The sequence below is a fragment of the Tinamus guttatus genome, unplaced genomic scaffold, assembly GCF_059628265.1.
Source record: "Tinamus guttatus ecotype Peru unplaced genomic scaffold, ASM5962826v1 Tinamus_guttatus_pri_ptg000602l, whole genome shotgun sequence".
Taxonomy (NCBI): Eukaryota; Metazoa; Chordata; class Aves; order Tinamiformes; family Tinamidae; genus Tinamus; species Tinamus guttatus.
The window spans coordinates 3,979,198-4,000,239 of NW_028289136.1; the positions used below are offsets into that span (position 1 = coordinate 3,979,198).

General features: G+C 40.2%; 1 protein-coding gene across 1 annotated transcript; it reads right to left on the reverse strand.

Moving 5' to 3' along the window:
* Positions 1-291: 291 nt before the first annotated feature.
* LOC148592419 (endogenous retrovirus group K member 21 Gag polyprotein-like) lies at positions 292-12,854 on the reverse strand. The gene is made up of 3 exons (XM_088534928.1): positions 12,424-12,854; positions 11,012-11,733; positions 292-341 (listed from the first exon to the last, which is right to left on the reverse strand). Exons 1-3 carry the CDS (start codon positions 12,852-12,854, stop codon positions 292-294), a joined length of 1,203 nt encoding a protein of 400 aa, XP_088391054.1.
* Positions 12,855-21,042: the final 8,188 nt, after the last annotated feature.

The following is a 21,042-nucleotide window of genomic DNA, read 5'->3' on the forward strand; positions in this document are numbered from 1 at the left end:
CGGAAAAGTAGATTTTTGAGTCTTTTGTTTTATGTTTTTTATTTTGTTAATTTATCTTGTCTTTGTAAGTCTAGTTGCATGGATGCCGCTAAAGAGTCTATAAAGTCAGAAAATAAACCCAACTTAGCCCTATACTAGGTCATCCAGAAAGCAGCAAAACTCTTCCAAAGCCCGTGCAAACACTCAGATAAATTAGTCCACAGAGATTACTTTTCTACTGGATGACTACTGCTAGTCCTTGATCTCATTATGTAGTTGGAAGCTTTTAGATGTTCTTTGGTGCTTCAGTCATTAGGATTCATTCAGGTCAAACTTCCAAGGACCTCCCACCACCCTTGATCCTAGCGGAAAGACAAAGAACATTGTTTGCAACATTATGTTTTGCTAAAGATTGCTTACATTCCCTGACCAGAGAAGGCTTGGTTTCTAAGAAATAAAGAAAACATGATCTTTTAGTTCAGTTATGTGAGGAAAAAAATGGTGACCTTTTCTCTTAGGTAACTAAAAAATTACCAAAGATCCCTAAAGAACACCTATGGATTTCTTTTTGGCATAAAGTTTCCTTCCTCACCCTCAAACATGAATAACAGACATAAGGTGGAAGAAAGGAAAGGAAGAGAAGAGACTTGGTCCTGAAGTTTAATAAGTGAAACAATGTTCCAAAAGTTTTTGGAATTCTTCATCTTGAAGCTCCATAAAGATGTATAATTGGAGTGGAAGTTAGCTCATATCAAAAACTGTTCTGAGAGGCTTACTTTTCTTATACTGCGAAGTCCACAGCAACAACAAGAGAAGAGCTGAAATTACAATCAGTTTTGTGAAAAGAGGATTTCTTCAGTCAGGTATCTAACTAACTTTTACCAAAATTCCAAATATCTCTAATTCTTTAGCATCTTAAAGCACAGAAGTGCTTGAATTTTATGTTGTACAATTACTACTTGAAACAGAGCTTCTGCAGTGGTTTTGTCATCTGTAAATTATCAATTTTATGTAAGCCTTCAGGTAAAAAGGTAGAGAAAGATATCAGAGAAAATTCAAACGATTAGAACAGCCACTACATCTGTCTCCGGGTAAAATACCCAACACTTTACAGCACTTTGCATTACTCTTTAGGGGAAAAAAAAAAAAGTTTTTATTCCTGATAAAAATTCACTGGGGAAAGCTGTCTTGACCCTGTAGCATGTGTGGAAGCTGTCATATGGAGAACTAATACACTGAGTCTTGAGGTATCTAATTATTCAAAGGATTGAAGAACAACTATTTATTAAAATTGCTTTCTCTTAGTCCTTCTGAGAGGGAAAACAGTTGAGTTTTCACTTTCATTTTTATTTATGCAGACTATTTCACTGACCTACTATTTCTGAGTTGCAATTGCCTTGCACCTAGTGTTCAAATTTCATTTATTTATATAAAAAAGAACTAGTTCATGATAGATTAATTAATCAGTTGTCAAGAAACAGTGAGATTGCTGCCTCAGCCCAAGTTTATTTATAGGTAAATATTTGGGTTTACATTGACAATCAAAAATAAATCAATATCTCAGAGATTTCAAGACTGTTTTGTGGTAATTAAATGTTAAAAAAAAAAAAAAAAAAAAAAAGAAGAAAGAAGAAGAAGACTGTCTGGGACTATGTCCTAATTTTACTCTCATTTTCCCAGAATTGCTTGGGGTTAGGATGAATAGAAGCTCTAAAATGCTGCCATCTTTAACTGCTTTAAGTAACAGTTTGTTGAAATAAACAGTATGCAAGTCTCCCTAAAAGATTTTTTTATTCTTTTCTTTTTCTTTTTTTTTTTTAAGATACTCATAAAGAAATAACATTTCTCTGCCACATCGCATACCAGATGTCTAGACAACAAGGTCGCATGACTAGCAAGCAAAACTCAAGTTCAAGGTCTGCTTTCTTTAAAAGCAAGGATTTGCACCCATCTGTTACATGCAAGTTGAGATTCCGCATTACTGAAGGAAGCGTTATTCTTGCATGCATGTTCAAAACTGGAAAAAAAATTATTCTGAGCTCTGAGTAGTGAGCTCGCTGGATCATTGCTTTGCCTTAGTAGGGCATTTATTATTTCTGATAGGTACAGGTTGCTTTTTTGGTGCTTTACTATTTCTTTTTTCTTTTTTTTTCCTTTTTAAATAATTTCAATCAGTAAAACTCCCACACAGTTTTGCTCTTAGCCAGATTCACATATCTATACTTAAGATGATAGAAGTAGCTGAAATTAGTTTTGCTATTGAAGCAGCTGAGATATAGAGGCAATATTGAGTGCAGAGTCCCATAATTACTCTTTCAGTCTGCTGCCACACTTTTTGAGTTAAGTTTGTTTGTTTTTAAAAGGCTTTCTTTTATCTATCTCTTATTTTTGTAGTGTGATAATGATAGTATTGGCTGACATTGCAGCTTGTTCAAGATAAAAATTATCTGCTATTGCAGAAAGTAAGCTTATCTGTATTAGCCAAAGATGACCCGTTTCAAAGTTCAGTGAAATGTAAAATGATTAAGACAATTTTTTTCTTTTTTTTTTTCTGTTTTATGAAAAAAGACAATCTGTCCTAACAGATACACATGAAAGGCAGTTTCTGCCCTGAAGAGGTAGAGACTCCTTATCCAGATAAATAAAAGAAATGAAAAATGAGAAAAAAAAACTGTTGGTACCAGACAAAGTGTCTCGTCCAAAGAGATACAGTAGTTAATTGGAATTAATATAAAACAACATAAATTCTCATTAGCACCATCTGAATCAGAGCTATGCTAAGACTAGACCTTACAATGGATGAGGATAGGGTCCATGGCTTTTATAAGGAAGTCACATTAGAGGACACATTATATGCAAAGTGTGGCAGCATAAATTTTTGCGTAAGAGATCGGAGACTACTTGTAGCATTTATTTCTGTAATATATTTTTTTTCTCAACCATGACATGTACAGCAAATGCTCTGGATTTTTGTTGTTGCTGGAACTCATTTATGAGAAAGACATTGCACATGCCCATGTCTCTTTGCACTTTCAGCTGACACTAAAAAAGACTGAGCTGGTCTCTAGTATTGCATAGTTTCCAAATGCAGGTATTGAATAGTCAGAAAAAAACGTATTATTTGCCACATTGTTTTTTTTTCAGATTGTATGAGCACAAAAAGAGTTCTATAAAATCCCAGGGAATATAGGAAAGTGGGTATGAAATAACCAGACATGGGGAGCATTATCTGGTGGCCAGTCACAACAAAAAGATGTGTTTTAACAGTATTTGTACTACAACTATAACTAAACTGTGGAAGTCATTGCCACAGAAATTTGTTCCAGTGGTTTATATGGGTTCAAAAAGTAAGATCAATATGGAAAAAAAAAATCTCTCTCAGGATCTAATAAATATAGCACTAGCTCAAATACTCCTTAAACTATAGATCACTTGAAGCTAGAAAAATATACTGGGATTCAAGAAGGCCAAGTGCAAGGTCCTGTACCTTGGGAGGAATAACCCCAGACACCAGCACAGCTGGGGACCGACCTTCTGGAGAGCAACTCTGCAGAGAAAGACCTGGGTGTCATGGTGGACGACAAGTTGGCCATGAGGCAGCAGTGTGCCCTCGTGTCCAAGAAGGCCAATGGGATCCTGGGGTGCATTAAGAAGAGTGTCTCCAGCAGATCGAGGGAGGTGATCCTGCCCCTCTACTCAGCCCTGGTGAGGCCACATCTGGAGTATTGTGTCCAGTTCTGGGCTCCACAGTATAAGAGGGATGTGGAGCTGCTAGAGAGAGTCCAGTGCAGGGCCACAAGGATGATCAGGGGCCTGGAGCTTCTGCCCTATGAGGAGAGGCTGAGGGAGCTGGGCCTGTTCAGCCTGGAGAAGAGAAGGCTGAGAGGGGATCTAATCAGTGTCTATAAGTACCTCAAGAGAGGCAGTGAGGAGGATGGTGCTGGCCTCTTTTCAGCCGTGGCCACCAACAGAGGAAATGGCCCGAAACTGAAACACCAAAAGTTCCATAGGAACTTAAGGAAAAAGTTTTTAACAGTGAGGGTGCCAGAGCACTGGAACAGGCTGCCCAGAGAGGTTGTGGAGTCTCCTTCTCTGGAGATCTTCAAAACCCGCTTGGACGCAGTCCTGTGCCACGTGCTTTAGGTGACCCTGCGTGTGCAGGGGGGTTGGACTAGATGATCTCTAGAGGTCCCTTCCAACCTTAAGCATTCTATGATTCTATGAAAACATGACCATATGCATAATTTATTCTTATGCTCTTTTACAGTTACTTGCTATTTGGCACAGTGAGGCAGGATACACAAATATTCAAACCTGTGATCATGTTTAGAAGACATTGTTGTGTTCTTGTATTTTATTCACTTTTCTCCTGTCACTCTGTTAATGACTTGGGAGGTCTACATGATTTTGCAGTATTGAGTAAACAACTTATATGCATTTATCACCCTAGGGGCTTACTAATATTTTATTTATATGTTTTCCTGGGGGATGGGTACGTCTTTGTTAATTATTCAGAGGTGAAAGCACTGTGAACTCGTCTTTTTAAGATAACCCTGAATATTTCACAGACTCCTCTAAAACCCTGCAGAAATGTTGTAAATTTTGTGGTGCTGTAACATGAACTTCATTCCTTCCTTTCTCCTATCAAACAACTAAATACTCATGATAACAAATAGTACCAATATAATTACCTTCCTAGAGAATTGAGTAGAAACTAGACCCAGCCACATCTGTCAAATGCAATCAGAGCTGGATTTTTTTTTTTTTCAGAATTCTAGTGTTTTTGAGGTCTTGCATGTCTCAGCTGGAGAATCCAGGGGGTTCACAACTTGTTTAGAATGGTATTGCAAAGTCCAATTTTGCTTTTCATTCACATAGAACAGGGAATAACAGTAGCTTTTCTCCAGAACTGATCTTTGCTCAGTTTCTGCGTTCTTGCTATATTAAATTTAATGTACTTTAATTTAATGCAGATATTGTAACGTTTTTGTTCCATAGCCTTCTTTCATTTTTTTCTGTAAAGGTGATCCTTTTTATTGAAAGGGGACTGTGTGAAGACAAATGTGGCAGATCAACACACTGAGACAGCCTTCGCTGACCTCCTGAGCTTATCGCTTCAGTTGCTTCTAGTGCTATCAGTAGACAAGCATGTAGGATTAAGACATTGTGATCTGGTCCTCCACTGTAATTGGAAGTGTTCAATTTACAACATTGTTGTTAAGGAGCTAGAGCCTAAAAAAAAGACACCATTGTTAGTGAAATGTAAAAAGCTCTACTATAATAAGGAAAGCTTTCTCTAGAAATATACACTGGATGAGATAAGATTGCACCTGGGCCAAGGCCACAAAATAATTCCAAGTGAAACCAGGATCCAAAGACATTTTAAATGACTTTTTCTGTCTTTAGGAAACAGGATTGCAAGTTTCTTAACAGTTTATTTGTCTGTGACAGCAGCTATATATCCTTCAATTCAGGGACACTTATTTTCTAATCTCATGGTAGATAGTTTTTTAAATACGTTTTCTCCATTTTCTTCAGTAACCAGAAGTTCATTTCCACACTAGAAAATCTTCTCATGGCAACTCTAATGGAGCTGCCACAGAAGCACAGACAATCTGTTCTTATGACACCTTTTGGTTAAAAGATTCATCTGGTCTGTTGACTCTCTGATTACATTTAGTTTAGATAATGGCAATTAAATATTTACTATTTGCAAAACTCAAGACTAAAATGATATGTTGGTATTGCTATGGGAAGTGAAAGTTTGGTATCAGTGAACACTTTAGTCATGATTTTGTTTTAAATCAATCAAGTGTCTTCACTGAAGAAATATAGAAAAGCAAGACAAGATCTATATATTTGCTAACTGTATTTGTTTTTACAATATCTCATTTAATAGCCCTGAGGGAAACTTCAAATGATTTTTTTTTAATGTTGTGTGCCGAGGCCCACCCCGCGAGACGGAATGAACGACACTTCAATGTGAAGCAGGTTCAATTCGTTTACTATTCTCTACGGTGTAGCTTTATACAATTCTATCACCTGTAAGCGTACACACGCGCTAAGCAACAGCATTCTCATTGGTTAAGCTATAGTGTCCATGCATAACTAGCTTGCAGCTGGCTGACATTCCTTTCCGATGCTCTATTGCTGGTCCTCCCGGATGCTTATCTGGTTATGGCCGGCCTAGTTCATTAAAAAGTTGCTAACGAGCGTTATCTTCTCCGGGTGGCCTTGGTTCCCATCGCTTCAGTTCCCGGTTCTCACCGCCTCAGCTCCTCGGTTCTCATCACTTCAGCTCCTCAGTTCTCATCACTTCAGCTCCTCGTATTCCTGTAAAAGTGCTAAGGCCCCAACATTTCCCCCTCTTTTTTCAAAAACAGAATTAGCGGTATTATGCATCAAGCGTTGCAAGTATTGGCAAAAGCAAGGTAACATAATCACAAGCACGAGTATAACCATCCCGATCACGCACAAGTGGTACAACATTTCTGTAATCCATGGTCCTAAGCCTAACGATCTGAGCCAATCTTCTAATCCCCAACTTTCTTCCTTCAACTTGTGCAGCCCTTCTTTCAAGAGTGCAATCTTTTTATGGATAGACTCTGAATGATCGGATAAGTTTAAACAACACATACCTTCAAAATCCTCACACCCATGCCCATGTGCTAAAAGCAGAAAATCTACTGCGGCTCTATTCTGCAATACTACATGATTTACACTAGCTACATCTTGCGATAGCTGATCTAAAATGTCTGATGTTAAATTTAATTCATTCCTTGTCCAGCATGCTAGCTGTTTCAAGGAAGTCATTGCTCGTGCGGCAGTGCTCCCTGGGATAAGCAGGGACACGAAGATAGTTTTGACCCTTGACCAAAATCTTGGATCCCCAACTTTTGTACAATCTAACTCATGTATCGATCGTTTCTTCCTTTTGGATACAAAGGTCATCACTTGAGATATATTAGGGTGAAACAAACTCAGTCTCCCCAGATAACACGGACCTCCTTGTGGACTAGACGGTACTCCGTTCCATGCCCGGTCTCCGCATATTAAAAACACTCCTGGTGGTAGCCGTTTTGCAGAGAAGCTCGTTAATTTACATTGGGTATATGTGTGAAGATAAACATCATTAATTTTCAGCCCCGAGTTAACTGTTGCCCATTGCGATGTACTTTCTTCAAGTGCACCTTTGCTATGCAGTTCAAAACTAACCCATCCACCGTTTCGGGTGGTATTTGTGGCATTCAGACTTCCCAACAAGTCTAATTCCTCCGGCGGGGAAGTCAAAGTGCCATTCAGACTTTTAATGATTTCACATTGCCAGCACCCGTCTAACTGTTCTGCCGTTCGCTTTGATCGGTAAGAGCACATAGTAGTATTTAATAGAGTATCATTAAGCACAGCAAAATTAGCTACGTACCCATTGAATTCTTGAGGTTGCCAAACAGGGACACCTATCAAACAAGTACGAAAAGGGTCTCCTGGACGTTCCAAGCTAAGACAGAAGGCACTTTGGCCTGTCTGATTAGCTATGGTGACCCAAATGTTCTCCCTCTGCTGAATTTCTGTCTGCCATTTCCCCTGCACTATTCCTGTCACTGTTATCAAGATGATTACCAAACAGCTGAACCTGGTCCATTCTGACATCCTGGTCCATTGATTGTTCCTGTCTGTTCCGCAACCACGGTCGTACCCACTTGGCTGGTACCCAGGTCGCTCCATCTCCTGCAAGTACACAAGCATAACCCCGTCCCCACGTAATTAACTCGACTGGACCTTCCCAGATCTGTTTCTGCGGCCAGAAAACTTCTACCTGCACCTTCTTTCCTGAAAGATCAGCTGGGTTTTTAGAAAAATGGGTGAAAATAGGTATACTATCATCATTTCGAGGGTTAAGCCAATTTAAAACATAACATGCTTTACTGATTAACTCGTAGGGACTCTTCTCCCCCTCTTTTTTCAAAGCAAACAATAATTGTTTTAAATTTTTATGGTGACGCTCGATAATGGCCTGACCACCAGAATTATAAGGGATACCCGTCTGATGGATTATTCCCCATTGCTGGAAAAAGGTTGCACAGGTGTTACTCTTATACGCAGGTGCATTATCTGTCTTTATGATGTCAGGCTTTCCTAAAACAGCAATCGCCTGAGTCCAATGTTTACAGGCTGACTTGGCATTTGCAGAAGTGGCTGGGGTGGCCCATAAAGCCTTTGAACAGGTATCCACAGTAACATGTAAATACTTGAGGTGCCCAAAAGGTGCAAACTCTGTTACATCTGACTGCCATATCTGTCTTGGTTGTAATCCCCTCGGGTTAGTACCCATTTCCTGTAAAGGGGTCAAGCGTGCACAATCAGGACAAGCAGCAATAATAGCACGAGCTGTTGCTCGGGAAATTTTAAATTCGCGTTGTAACGCTCGAGCAGACTGATGAAAAAATGAATGAGAAGATGATGCCTGCTGTTCCACCGAGCAAGGAATACCTGCTGCTGACACAACACTATCTATGACCGCATTGCCTTCTGTTAAAGGACCAGGGAGTGCAGTGTGGCTACGGATATGTGATACCCAAAAAGCATACCTCCTCTGTTGTATGATGTTCCAAAGCTGAACAAACAAGGCTTGGAGACTATGGTTGTTTACGTGCCCTATAATTGCCCTATTAATTCGTTGAACAATGCCTACCACATACAAGGAATCAATGACTATATTTATGGGCTGATCGTGAAAGGTTAAAAATGCCCAAACTACAGCTTTTAGTTCTAGGACCTGTACGGATGCAGTCTCTTTCCGAATTTGTGTTTTCCAGAGATCTGACTCCCGGAAAGCATACCCATACTTTCCAGTTTTGCTACTAGCATCCGTGAATACAGTAATCGCGTTTGACAATGGTCTTGAGCTCCGGATTTCTCGCTCTTCCAGCTCCAAAGAGGTGTGGAAGAGAGGATGCTTAGGATAGTGATTGTCCACTTTAATTCCCTGAATGGCTAAGGCAAATTCTACGCTGTTCAAGCACCATTCTTCGACTATCTCCAGAGCCTTTAGAGGCAGAATAATACTGTCAGGCTCCCTACCGGCAATTGTTCGTAAACGCTGCCGGGCTTTCAAAACTCCCATTCCAATTGCCTCATGCCTCTGAGTTAAGGTGCGTCGTAGGTGACTTGGAAGAAAAACCCATTCGAGTATAAACAAGATCCCCTTCTCATTTATCTGGGCAATGAGTACTGCTACCTCCCTTTTCCGATTATAAACCACCAAAGATATTGGTAACCCTTCCTGTAATCTATAGGCAGCTGTTCCGGCTATCTTCCCCTCAATTCGTTCTAAGGCTGTGGCAGCCTGTGGAGTTAAGCTCCGCTTTTCCGCAGGCTCTTTAGCTCCTCTGAGCAGTTGAAACAACGGCTCCATTTCCTCATTGGTAATACCACAAAAATTTCTGATCCACTGAATGTCTCCCACTAATTTTTGCACACAGTTAACAGTGTCAATTTTTGTCTGCAATTTAAGCTTTTGGGGTCTAATTCTAGCCTCTGTGATAACCATACCCAAATAATTCCAAGGAGCTTGCCTTTGCACTTTCTCAGGGGCAACGACCAAACCAAATTCCTTTAAACAAGTAATTAATTCCTCTTCGTGCGTAGCTGGTAAAACTTCAGGGCTTGCTACTAGGATGTCATCCATATAATGATACGTAATTAAATCTGGGTGACTTTTCCTCCACGGTTTCAGGGCCAAATTCACAAACCATTGACAGATGGTTGGCGAATTTTTCATTCCCTGTGGAAGAACTACCCACTGATATCGTTCCGATGGGCCTTCCCTATTAATCGTAGGAACCGTAAAGGCAAATTTGTCACTGTCTTCCGGGTCGAGGGGTATTGTAAAGAAACAATCTTTCAGATCAATTACTAACAAATGCCATGCTTGTGGGAGCATAACAGGTGAAGGCAACCCTGGCTGTAATGCTCCCATGTTTGCCATGCATGCGTTAACAGCGCGGAGATCATGTAACAATCTCCACTTTCCTGATTTTTTCTTAATGGTGAAAATAGGGGTGTTCCAAGGACTTGTTGACGGCTTAATATGACCTTGGTCTAATTGTTCTTTAACTAGTTCCTTTAGGTAACGCAGCTTCTCCTCTGGCAGCGGCCATTGGTCCACCCACACAGGGTCCTTCGTGGTCCATGTTAACTTTAAGGTGGGGCGGAAGCTGCCCCCAATGGCCGCTAGGGAAAAGGTGTCTGCAAGATGATTCCCCACTGGGCCAGAACATCCCTTCCCAACAGCCACAGTGATGTACACATCACATAAGGTTTTATCATGGCTCTGTTTCCCTCTTTATCCATGATGGTTACAAAGCATCGACTAACCTGCGTAGGAGATTGCCCTCCGATACCTGTCACAGGAGCATCAATTTCTTGCAGATCCCACTGAGGTGGCCATGCAAACTTGGGAACGATAGTGATATCTGAACCTGTATCAATCATCATGGCAACATCAGTAAGACGAATACCATCCGGTCCCACCATACTCACGAGTCTTGTCGGACGCTGAGTAGTTATTTTTTCACAAAAGGCAACCTGGGGGGGTCCAGAAGATCCAAAGCCTTTGTTTCCACGCTGGGCCTGTCCAGGATTAGGAACTAGAGCTCGAAAAGGTATCAATTGGGCTATCCTGCTCAGTGCTGGAATAGTAACAGGAGGATTGAAAATTTTAATCATTATGCCAATATTTCCAGAGTAATCAGCATCAATACACCCTGGTAGAACAAAAATACCCATTTTTGAAGCTGAGGAGCGGCCAATCACCAAAGCGGATAGGCCCTTCCCCAGGGGACCAGTGCACGTAGATTCCAATATGTGCACATCAGAATCTCTAATTACTGTGGATTTTGCCACGGCCAAATCGACTCCTGCACTCCCGCAAGTTGCGGAGGAGAGCTCGCAGAGGCAGCCATCGTTTGGGGATATTTGTTCGCCGCGTCCCTCATAACGCGGCAGCTCCCGTTTCCCTGCAACTGTGTACCGTTCTTATAACATCGTGACCGACATTCTGCTGCCTTATGCCCAAACTTTTGACATTTAGCACAGTTCCCATTAAATCCTTTCGGGCCCACACCTTCAACTCTAAATTTGTTGGGACACTTCCTTTTCACATGTCCTGGTTGGCCACATTGAAAACACACTCCATGAAATCCTTTATCCCCCTTTCCAGATATTCTCCCCTCCTTGAGTGCTGTAGCCAAAGCCACGGCATGTATTTTAGCCTTCTGCTCTTCTTCAACCATTGGTGCTCGGGAACATACTTCTATCATTTGAATAATCGAGGCCCCTGGTGGCAGAGTAGCCAACAGTTGTTTACAGGATTGATTTGCGTTTTGTATTGCCAATTCCTTAGCCAATATTGCTTTCATCTCTGGAGGCACATTAGGTGCCATATCCAGGGCATCCTTCAGCCGGTCGACAAAACCGAAAAAAGGCTCGCCTGGCTTTTGCATTATTTTAGTATATGGTAATTGAGGTGTTCCAATCTGTGGCAGGGCAAGAAAGGTTGCTAAAGCTGCATTTTTTGATTGTTGTAATACTCTAGGGTGAAGCGCTGCTTGGGCCTCGGGTGCCCGATAGCGCCCATTTCCCATCAATTGATCGAGAGTGGCGACCCTTAACGGATCATCCATACTACGATTTAGATTTTCCAATTGCTTTTCTTCTAACCTTTCTTGCCACTTTGCTAGCCAGAGCATATAGGTAGTAGAGGAAAGCAGAAGTTCCATTATAGCCCTGCTGTCTGCAGGAACCATACTCGAATATTTAAACAAAGCAGAGACTTGGTTTCGAACAAGCTTATTATCATGTCCATATTGCATCACTGTTTTTTGTAAATCTCGCACCAATTTCCAATCTAAAGGCTCCCACTTGGGGCCCTGGGCTCCCACTACTACGGGGGCTGCTATTGGAGTTAATATAAAGTCCCCCTGTAACCGAGCATTCTCTATCAACCCCTTATACCGCGCTCCCGCGTTAAAAGTTGGATCAATAGGTGGCGCCACATCCTTACTTTTTCCCGCACTATCACTTCCACATACAGTGGCTCGGAACCACGACAACAACCCTTCTTCATCTGGATCGCTCCCTCCAGCTGCTTCCCCTTTCTTTTGAGCCTTCCATAACTCCTCAATCTCTCCACCCAAAATGTAACCCTCCATACCAAATTTTGCCTGTAGATAATTTTTTGCTTCGTCAATTGTCATACTCCCTTCTTTAACCTTCTGCAGTACCCACTCCTTTTGTCGTTTCATAACCTCTTCATTCACCTTAGAGCTAGAAGTACCTTTTCGCGCCTCCCATTGCCCCAGTTGTTTATCCACATTCTCCAACCCCTCTACGATAGCCTTATGGGCAGCCTTATATGCTGCCTTCACATCCCTTGCCCTGGACCCACAATCTAAGCGCCGCATCTGTTCCAATAACTCCGTCATTCTCTCTGTTTGCTCCCGAAGTTCTCGTCGCATTCCTTGGATGGTACTGTCATCGTCATCCGACCCATTCGGGATCGGTACTTTAATCGGATCCACGTCCATTTCGGGCGCTGTGGGGAGTGGTCGTTCCGGGGGTGGTCGTTCCTCCCCCTCCCATGGTGGAAGATCCTCATCCACTCCCCCCCATACTTCACGTTCAGCTAGAGTTACTGGACACGCCTGTCGAGATGAAATCCCTTTTTCCTTATTGTCCATTTCCTCGTATGGATTCGGTTCAATAATTTCAGTCCACTCGGAGTCTCCTGAGCCACTCTCCTCCCCCTTTTCTCCGCCGAGTGCCTCTCGCAAAGCAGCAGCGACTTGAGCCTCCCCGTGCAATTGTTCAAGCATTAGCCGCACGGGACGATATATTTTCGCAAGTCGCCGAGCTTCCTTTGAACCTACTTGCACACCATCCCACAGTTCTTTTCCCACCCGCTCCCAGGACTCGAGCTTATATACCTGAGAAGTTTCTTCTATGAGTTTTTTCTGCTTACAAAACAGCAGCAAGTCAATTAAATCGTCTTTTGAGATCTCAGTTTCAGTCTTTTGAGCGAGCTTTAACAAACTTTCTATAATAGCACGCTCCGTTGCTGATGCAGCAATTTCCATCCTAGTTGCTGATGCAGCAATCCCCATCCTGCCCCTGACTCACCAGGTCAGTCCTGACTCACTAGGTCAGCCGTGGCCACGATCCGCCTCTCCCGGGCGCCCAGCTACTTCTCCGCTGGCTGCAGGATCCCTCGCGTTCTCGGCTCCACTCTACCCACGGTCGTATCACGTCGGGGTCACCAGATGCCGAGGCCCACCCCGCGAGACGGAATGAACGACACTTCAATGTGAAGCAGGTTCAATTCGTTTACTATTCTCTACGGTGTAGCTTTATACAATTCTATCACCTGTAAGCGTACACACGCGCTAAGCAACAGCATTCTCATTGGTTAAGCTATAGTGTCCATGCATAACTAGCTTGCAGCTGGCTGACATTCCTTTCCGATGCTCTATTGCTGGTCCTCCCGGATGCTTATCTGGTTATGGCCGGCCTAGTTCATTAAAAAGTTGCTAACGAGCGTTATCTTCTCCGGGTGGCCTTGGTTCCCATCGCTTCAGTTCCCGGTTCTCACCGCCTCAGCTCCTCGGTTCTCATCACTTCAGCTCCTCAGTTCTCATCACTTCAGCTCCTCGTATTCCTGTAAAAGTGCTAAGGCCCCAACAGTTGTGAAAGTTCTTCATTCATATTTAGTCTGTACAGCAGAGAAAAGAACTTTTCTAGGTTATTTGAATTACTCATGTGAAGTTTGTATCAGTTCTTATTGTTGTGTTATTATTATTATTTATTGCTATCATTCCAACTGATGATACATAATTCAAATAAAAGTTCATTTTGTAAACTAGGGTTTACAAATTATAGGCTTTTATTATCAGAAAAATATAATCAGAAAAAAAAATCAGAAAAAAATATATTGTATACACATTTAAATAGATGCATGTATATGGTAGACAAGATTGAGACCTCAGTCAAAATGATCAGAAACAAGAATCTTAAATTTTCCCTGAAATTGTGTGTATCTTCCTTCTTCTGCAAACCACAAAGGTCTAAAGGTTAAGAGAAGACTTCTTATCTTCATTTTTAACTGAGCTGTTTGTCCTCTAATTCTGAACAAAAATCTAATAGGTCTTGTTTTCTGTTGTTCTTCCTTAAAACAAAGTACTGTGGCATCTCTGTTTTTCCACAAAAATGTATCAGTCTTTTGTAGAGGTAATCATGATATTACATCTTGCTTTCACATAATTACTGTATTCATTCCACTAACCCCGCTGATATTTCCCTTGATTTCTAGAGTGATATAGAACACTCTGTTATAAAGAACAAGTTTCTACTGAGCTGCAGTTCACTTCTAATTTTACAAATCATTGCAAATTCTTTGCAGTCTTCAAAAATGAAGGAGACTTTGGGTGGAGTATAGATTTTGAGGGACAGTTAAAAAAAAGAGAGAAAAAGAAAATAAAAAGAAAAAACAGTAGTTAAATAAGTAGTTAAATAAGCAGTTAAATAAGCCTCATCACCAAAAGAATATTGTTTAGAAATCACTTATAAGGAGTTGAAATCTCAGCTACCCTGAAGAATTAAAAATGGTCACCATCTTTTTTTTTTTGTAAAATATTTCTTATAATGTGTTAAATGTGTATAGTTTTTGACCTGTCTTCCCTTCTGTCTTGTCTGAAAACTTTGTCCGTTGCAATTCTTCTGCACGAATGATGGTAACAGAAAAGATACAGCCTCTTTTACAGCCCTAAGACATATCTCAAAAGATGTAGGGCGAGGGTCTATTTTGAGATGTTCTGTCGCAGAAGGCTCAAGAAATCAAGTGTCCTAGCAAGTACTGACCAAAGAATCAGTGTAGATGACAGTGCTCAGTGACGTATCCTTCTAGCATAGCTGGAGATAGGTTACAGGATACTGCTGAAAGCAACCAAGGATGAGTATCTCCTGTTTAACCTGCCTGTGCTCTCACCCATCGCTGTACATCAACTCAGTCGAGTACAGAGAGTTTGCTGTCCCCTGAAGCTGGAAATACGAGGGTAGTTTGCAATTGGCTGACCCTGCTGGCATCTGGGGATGTGGTTCATCACTGAGAGAAGAAGAAATTTCCATAAATTGGGACTAAATGAAGAAGAAAGTGATTTTTGATGTTCTGCCAGTGACAGAATAAGAGAATAATCGCTCTAAGCTCCTGCATATAAAGCCTACAGCTCTTAAAAAAAAAACATTATAAGGTATATGCAATATTCTAAAAATATTTATTGAAGAACCCACCAGGGCTTTGTTTTCATCAGCACTTTTGGTATTTCAGTAATCTTTTCTATTAACCCGTCTGACTGTATGTAACAGAGCTTGACTTATGCTTAAATGATATCTTAATGAGAAATGCAAAATGAACTGTGATTGCATTTATAAAGCAATGCATAAATAGAAATACTTTCAAAGTGAGTGAATCAAAGGAGTAGGGAAGAAAAAAGATCCAGAACCTCTTCCTAGGTTGCTAGTAAAATACAGTTTTTGTACTTGGAAACCAAATTAAAATTCAGCTCTTTTGTTAAGAACACTTAAATGCAATGCACTTACCCTGCATTTAAATCAGCATAACTAAGACCATATTTTGATCTCATGAATCTTTGACTGCTCTTGAAATAAAGAGAATCAAAGAAAGACGTTCATAGAAAAAGGGATGTGGCTAATATCATCAATACTGACTGTCATTTTTACTTTCTGGAACACTCAACTCTTTCCTTGTCACGAAATCACAGAATCCCAGAATGGCTGAGGTTGGAAGGGACCTCTAGAGATCATCTAGTCCAACCCCCCTGCTCCAGCAGGGACACCCAGAGCATGGGGCACAGGGTGGCATCCAGGCGGGTTTGAAGATCTCCAGAGAAGGACACTCCACAGCCTCTCTGGGCAGCCTGTGCCAGGGCTCTGTCACTCTCCCAGGAAAGAAGTTCTTCCTCACATGGAGGTGGAACTTCCTGTGTCTCAACTTACACCCATTACCGCTCGTCCTGTCACCGGCCACCACGGAGAAGAACCTGGCCCCATCCTCCCTACATTCACCCCTCAGATACTTGAACACATTAATCAAATCTTTCAGCCTTCTCTTCTTCAGACTAAAGAGTTCCAGCTTGCTTAGTCTTTCCTCATATGACAAATGCTCCAGTCCCTTAATCATCTTTGTAGCTCTATGCTGGACCCTCTCTAGAAGCTCAATGTCCTTCTTGTACTGGGGAGCCCAGAACTGCACACAATACTCCAGGTACGGCCTCACCAGAGCTGAGGAGCGGGGCAGGATCTCCTCTCTTGACCTCCTGATGCAAGGCCGGATCCCATTGGCCTTATGTTACACATTACTTTGCTTTATAGTGCAGCATATTTTTAGAATAATTATTTTAGCACCATAATTGTGAGCAACCTCAAGAAAAATGTATGAGAAAATAAAAATATATATATTAAAAAAAAGCTCACACAAGGGAACAGAGTTGCAAAGTTATTCAATCTGTATATCTCAACAAGCTGAAAAGAAATGTGAAAAAAAAGAGAGAAGTATGAGTGACAGATTTCTATACTTAATGTATTTATTCCTCTGGATACATAAGCACACATTCGTGATGTGCTTATATAGATATATTTATAGATTTTTTTTGCCTAAAGAGTACACATTAAAAGAAGGCAGCCTCTTGACTTAACATAGTGAGCCAGTTACCCCCAGAGCAGTACAAAGAGTGATCAAAGCAGCACATGCATTGATAGCGCTTCTTGAATCTCACTTCTTAAATCTCTGTAGATACATATTAAAGTCTCTTCCATGCAAGCCACACATCCCCCAGCAAAATAATTTCTGGGCATTTATAAGGTCTGTATTACCAAAATGCTTGTTATGCTTTTTTTGTTGGTTTTGTTTTTATTTTGGTTTGTTTTCTTGAGCATTTATCTACATAAAATTGCAAATGTATCACAAGAACATGATTGAGCAGTTGAGCATTCTTCAATCTAGATACCTTATTGATAGGTAGAGGAGACAATAGTAGATTTTGTTCAACTTAACTTTGGTAAGATTGCCAGCACTGAACCTGGCAACATCTGCATCACAAGCTGATATGTACAGACTAGATACATAGAGAGTGAAGTGGACTGAAAGTTGGCTGAATTGCTGGGCTCAAAATGCTGGGATCAGTGGCAGGGAGTCCAGCTGGACACCAGTCACCAGCAGTGTCTGAGTGAGCTGGGACTGTTTAGCCTGGAGAAGAGAAAACTTAGGGCTTTGGGAGCTATCAGACTGTATAAAAACCTGAGGAGAGGGTGTAAAGAGGACAAAAACAGACTCTTCTTGAAAGAACATTGACCATTTTACAGATATTGTTGCATGTTGTTAATGTCAGTAAGTTTTTGGTGTTGTTTTACATTTTTCTTTTGTTTTCTGGAATGACATTACATATAAGGGTTCTGTGCATTAGTACTGTGCATTTAAAATTTTTAAAAAGGAGTCATTCATCATGAGGAATATGAAATATATCAGTCAAGCTTGTCAGCATGAAAGCATGGCATGGATCAGAGTGGATCAACTGCTGAAACAAATATTAAGAGTTGTGGCCTTATCAAAATATCACTGATTTTTATCAAGAACTTTAATGCATTTTGGATTCAGAATTTTGGATGTCAGGATTCAGAAATGGATTTTTTTTTTCCTGAATACTTTAAAAAACAAAAACACACTCCTTTGACTAATCATGGGATTATTTATTTATTTTACATAAACCAGGAAATACAAAAGCTATTTGTATTTTACATTCTTAGAAAATGCTGTGATGTTCCAATCTTGAGGGTCATTTAAAAACATAGCTCGTGACTGGGCATTCAAACATTGTCTGCAAAAGCTAATTAACATATACATTCTATGTATTCTGTTTTCTTTTTTGTATGCAGTCAGGTAACATCAAAACCAGTGGGTAGATCTGATACGCTCATATCATCCATCAGGTTTTTATCTTCAGATGAATATAATAATTTCATTTTTGAAGGAATAATTGGTCTTTTTTTATTGAAATGAAACTTTTATAGCATAATTATTTCTTATTTCAGTCAGGCCTTTAATAAGTATTTTCTATTTATAATAATAGTCCTTTACCCTATCGTTACTGCTGTAAATGTATTATTACTATTTTGCTTGCTCCCTAAATATTTACAGCTTTAGGCATTGGTGAAGGCATTTTATAAGGGACTCTGGCAGTTTCTTCTGTGACTACAGGGGAATAAAATAGCTGTTTTTTTAAACCTGTGGTTAAAATAAAATGTACTTCAAGAGATATACCATGGGAAATAATATTTCAGCAGTTTAATAAAAAAGACACAGGCACAACTTAAAACAAGAGATAGTTATGCCAAACTTACGCTCTTCTCATGTATTTGCACATCTTAAAAATATATATTTGAAATGGGGAGACAATCTTATCTTTCAGGCACACAAAACAAGGTATGTTGTAAAATGTATAATGCAAAAGTCATGTAATTTATCACTCAAAAAACACTAGTCACTTTGGAACCTTCAGTTGAAGAAAATGCTGCATGGTCTTAAAATATGAATTGTTAAAAGAATTTTGTTTTAGCATAAGCACCTTGGAGACAGTCTTGGAAACACAGTGAAAGGAGCAGTGAGCTTTGTAGTATGAACACATTTGCAAAGCTAATAAACAAATATGAACAATAAGAACAACAACAGAAGAATGGTAAGAGTAGTGAGCCTCGGGTGACAGGTTTTGAGGTGCTAAAACTTTTAGCATGAGTTAAAATCAGTCCCAGTTTATTAGTGCCCTCAGAATGTAAAGTAACAGGCTGCTCAGTGACCTATAAAAAGTAAAGGTCTATTTTCAGCCCATCTTTCTCATTGTAAATCCAGAACTTCAGTCCAGTATCTTTCCTTTTTTTCTTTCAGCCTTGACTCCTCCAGAAAATAGGAGATTAGTTCAATTTAGCCAATTAGCTTACTTTATTATAGCCTCAGTCTCTCATGTTGTATAGTTCACAGCCACCATATCCCCCGTACTATCATCTGTCTTTGCAAACAAAGCACATTGTGGATAGAATAAGCCTCATTTAATTTCATTGGTATGAAAATTAGGCACCTCCTCTAAACTGGTCTTTGCAACTAATGGAAAAAGAGAGACACTTCCAGGCACTGATTAATCCCATCCTAGGAGGGGAGTCCAAGGCAAGTTGGGATGAATTGCTCTCAGGAAATACTATCCTATTCCAAGAACATGGAAGTAAACTCCTCAACTATCTTAGACCAGATCACAGATCTAAATGTTCATGTTTGTATGTCTGGTGTTCTAACATGACCTTTGTCCTCAGTTGCTCTGAGAAGCTCTCTACCCTCCTTGAAGTAGATACCTATGTATGATTGGTACATAAGTACCAATGAGTTGGTCAACTCATACTCTTGGCAATAGATTTGCCCCTAGAGGCATCTGAAATGCTCAGGAGCATATGCAGAAGCATGGCAAGTATGACAGAGGACCTGTGTGAGCTGCAAGCCCTTCTGGAAGCTCAAATGGTGTCTGAGGAACATCTCAGCTCGCACTAGATGCACCCAGGGGTAAACTACTCTGAGTCTGTATTTTGAATGATATGAATCCCACTCTAAAACTCAATTCTGAAATCATCTTTAGCCTCTGTTCATGATAAACTCATATGCACTAGAGTACTTTATCTTGCTGTCTTAATAGAGAATGAGTTTATCTTTAAGAACACGAACATTGCACATTATTAAGTTATTTCATGAACTCGTTGCCTTCAAATACTTAATTTGCAAACATATAATTCACAAATTATTAATGTGCCATTTTTTTCCATTAGCAGTTCACTTGTCATTCTTATTTTAATTCTTATTTTAATGCCGTTTGTGCCTCTTTCAAGAAATTCAGTTTTTTGTGCAGGGAAGTACTGAAAGAAAATAAATAATCTTTTTTTTTTTTCTTTTTTTTTTTCCAACTCAAATGATGAGGAGAGCTTTCTTTGAAATGAAAAGGGTGAAATTCACAGGAGTCACATACATATTTATGAATTCCCAGTACTTGTCAAATGAACTATGAAACACAGCTAGCACTGCTTCACACCCCAATCTGCACCTGGAATCACAAAAAAAAAAAAAAATCTCTCAACAAATCATGTTACTGCATTCAAGCCATGCTAATGAGTACATGTGATGAAGTGAAAGTACATTGAGCCAGCAGGTTATGCTGCTTAATGGAGTAGTAGGGTTAATCATAAGTAAGGGTTTACATTACAGTATTACAGTTTTCCTGCTGTAGCTCTGTCTAAAGTCAAGAGTAAAATAAGCAGATTCACTTGCAGATTTATTTCCTTGTAATCAATTAAGCCTGAAAAGTTCAAACCTGTTTTTGGTCACCAAACCATCCTTCTGAGGTGTTAGTGTCCTCTTTGAATCTCTAGCTAAGGGCAAGCAGTATCAGCACCCCACTGATCTGCGAAAGACTCCCCAGATGCTCCCTCTCAAAGCTCTCGCAGATGTGTAGTATCATAGGTCTTGTCATTATGTAAGTACATTTTGTGCACAGGGAATACAGGAAAATTTTAAGACTGATCAGTATCATTTCCTTCCTTTCCTCTCTTTTCTCATTGCCTTTATTTTATGGGTTTTGTTTAATTTTATTTTATTTCTTGGTCATAGCATGGGTCTACACATCTTGGAGAAGCCTTCTTGCTTAAAATGCTTTTTGTTGATGTTCAACTTTTCAGATAAGGCTAGATCTCAGCTTTTTCTCCCCCGGATTTTAAGGACAACAAACAAACACAATCTAAAAAGTGAAAGGAAAAGGATAAGCTGAAGAAGCAGGCCTGGATGCTCCTATGATTCCTTTGCCTTTCTGAGGCACAGCCACTGCTATTTACATACCAGGAGATGCTGAGGGAACTGGTTTTGTTCAATTCAGCTTGACTTGTTCAAATGCTAAGGGAGGATTTTGT

What these genes read in the sequence shown, in the direction of transcription:
- LOC148592419 (XM_088534928.1), bottom strand. Translation starts at nt 12,854, where the DNA reads ATGCTTGAACAATTGCACGGGGAGGCTCAAGTCGCTGCTGCTTTGCGA. An exon ending in ATGCGGCGCTTAGATTGTGG is followed by an intron (nt 11,734 to 12,423) that starts GTCCAGGGCAAG and finishes TTCCTCTACTAC; the next exon opens with CTATATGCTCTGGCTAGCAA. An exon ending in GTCACGATGTTATAAGAACG is followed by an intron (nt 342 to 11,011) that starts GTACACAGTTGC and finishes TCTTTCCGCTAG; the next exon opens with GATCAAGGGTGGTGGGAGGT.